Source organism: Scylla paramamosain, chromosome 24, assembly GCF_035594125.1.
Source record: "Scylla paramamosain isolate STU-SP2022 chromosome 24, ASM3559412v1, whole genome shotgun sequence".
NCBI lineage: Eukaryota > Metazoa > Arthropoda > Malacostraca > Decapoda > Portunidae > Scylla > Scylla paramamosain.
In genome coordinates, this window is record NC_087174.1 from 13,428,328 (window position 1) to 13,430,685 (window position 2,358).

General features: G+C 50.0%; 1 protein-coding gene across 1 annotated transcript in view; it reads left to right on the forward strand.

Annotated features, from left to right (window-relative positions):
* Positions 1–814, forward strand: part of LOC135112762 (uncharacterized) — a 2,559-nt gene extending 1,745 nt beyond the window's left edge. The window contains exon 2 of the mRNA XM_064027552.1: positions 77–814. Within this exon, the coding sequence (XP_063883622.1) occupies positions 77–403 (327 nt within the window). The 3' untranslated portion in view covers positions 404–814. The remainder of the gene's footprint in view (positions 1–76) is intronic.
* Positions 815–2,358: the final 1,544 nt, after the last annotated feature.

Consider the following 2,358-nt stretch of genomic DNA (forward strand, 5'->3'; position numbering starts at 1 on the left):
TATCCCACACACATATACCCATCACCCTTCCATTACCTTCTCGCCTACTCACACACCCTCTTCGTCTCCCCCGTAGGTGCTCGCTCTTCTCGCCCTCGCCGCCCTCGTCGCCGCGCGCCCCGAGAACGTGCTGAACCTGGATCTAGATGACATCCACCAAGACATGGACATTGACGACACCACTATCACCGGCACCTACCGCTGGACGTCTCCTGAGGGCACCGAGTACTTCGTGCGCTACATCGCCGACGAGAAAGGTTACCGCGTGCTGGAGTCCAACGCCGTGCCCGTCACTGTAGATGGCACGCCCGCTAATGGTGCCCAGGGGTCTCTGTCTTCTGAGGAGGATGACCATGATGATGATGATGATGATGATGATGATGACCGATTTGATTTTGACTGAGTATGATGTCACCTCAGCACCACAGCACTACAGGCACAGAGCATCACTACACCACGCTACATCAGAGAACACCACAGCACACTACACCACAACACCACCACAAGGCCAATACAATTCAGCCCCAACAACACCATAACGCAACATCACAATACATCGCAGCACCACCACACCACACCACCACAACACGACACCACCACAACAACCTCAACTACACCCCACCACACTGTCACCATAAGGACACCATATAACACCACCACAACATCACAAAGCATACCCACCGCGGCCTGCCTCTTGCTCCCTCCCCTTTCCAATCACCCCTCCCTCCCCCTCTAGTCATTACCAGGAGGGGGTCGCCGCACCCTTCCTCCCACCCCACCCTGTATTTTAACCAATAAATCAACGAAAGATGGATTCCTGTATTTTTTGTGTCCATGAGAGAGAGAGAGAGAGAGAGAGAGAGAGAGAGAGAGAGAGAGAGAGAGAGAGAGAGAGAGAGAGAGCAGTCAGATTTGATATATACTTTTCTACTTCGCCCTTGAACTAACAAGTAGCCAAAGCTATGACGAAATGACACGCGCACACACACACACACACACACACACACACACACACACACACACACACACACACACACACACGCACAGAAGGGATACTGAAAAGTGAAAGAAGATCAAAATAAAGTAGAAAATAAAGTAGATGATTTGATTAAGAGAAGAATAACGGAGGAAAGGAAAGAGCTGAAGTAAGAAAGGATGAGGAGAGGAGAGAAAAAATAATGAAAATACAAATATAGAATAGTAGGAAATAATTGATAAAGAGAAGAATAGAAAAGAAAACAAAGAAAATATAATGTAAAATGATACGAAGAGAGGAGGAAAGGGAAAGTAAAGAAGAGGAGGTAAAGATAGGAAGGAGACAGGCGTGGAAGCAGTGAAGAAGGAAGAAGGAAGGAGGGAAGAAGCTGAAGAAGAAGAATATATGGAGAGAGAAGACAATGAACTGATGATAAAAGAAAAGAAATGGGAGGAGATGAGAGAGAGAGAGAGAGAGAGAGAGAGAGAGAGAGAGAGAGAGAGAGAGAGAGAGAGAGAGAGAGAGAGAGAGAGAGAGAGAGAGAGAGAGAGAGAGAGTGGGAGGGTCACGGCCAAGATTTACCCTGCCTCTCTTAATCCCCACCATCTCCCCACCCACAATGCCTCTCCCCACGCCCTCCTCTCCTCCCACCCACCCACCACACCACCCAGTCACCTTAATCCTTAGCCTCGCCCTCCTCCCCCTACCTCCCACCCAACAATATCCTTCCCCACCTTCACCCCTTCTCCTTTCCTCCCCACCATCTAAACCCCCCCCATCAATATTGCTCCCCATCCCCTCCTTCTGTCCTCCCCATTCCCTCCAGCTTTCCTCCCCACCTCCACACCACCACCACCACTGCCTCCTCCTTTCCTCCCAATCTCTCACCTCTCACAAATACCTCTCTCTACTCCAGCCTTTCCTCCCCACAACCCTCCCCCCACCAGTACCTCCTCCTACTCCCTCGTCCATCTCCCCACCCCACAGTAATATCCATCCTCACCACCTCCTCCCCCTTAATCTCCTCACGTTGCCATCCACCACACCCTTGTCGTCCCCCCCCTTTCTCCCCACCACCCCCATCTATTACGACACACACCTGTTCTGGTTTGACCCCTGGAGAGCAGGTGTGTTATCCCCCTCCGTGACCTAACCCCACTCCCCCAGGCCCACCAATCAGCCTACCTATGTACGAGTATATGTATATTCATAGGGTGTGTGTGTGTGTGTGTGTGTGTGCGTATCTGTCTGTCTGCGTGTCTCGGCATGTTTGTGAGTCTGTCTTTCTTTTTGTTGTTTGTTTGTTTGTTTGTTTTTCTGTGTGTCTAGACATGTTTCTATGTCTTTCTTTCTCTATCTGTCTGTTTGCCTATTTCTCTTTT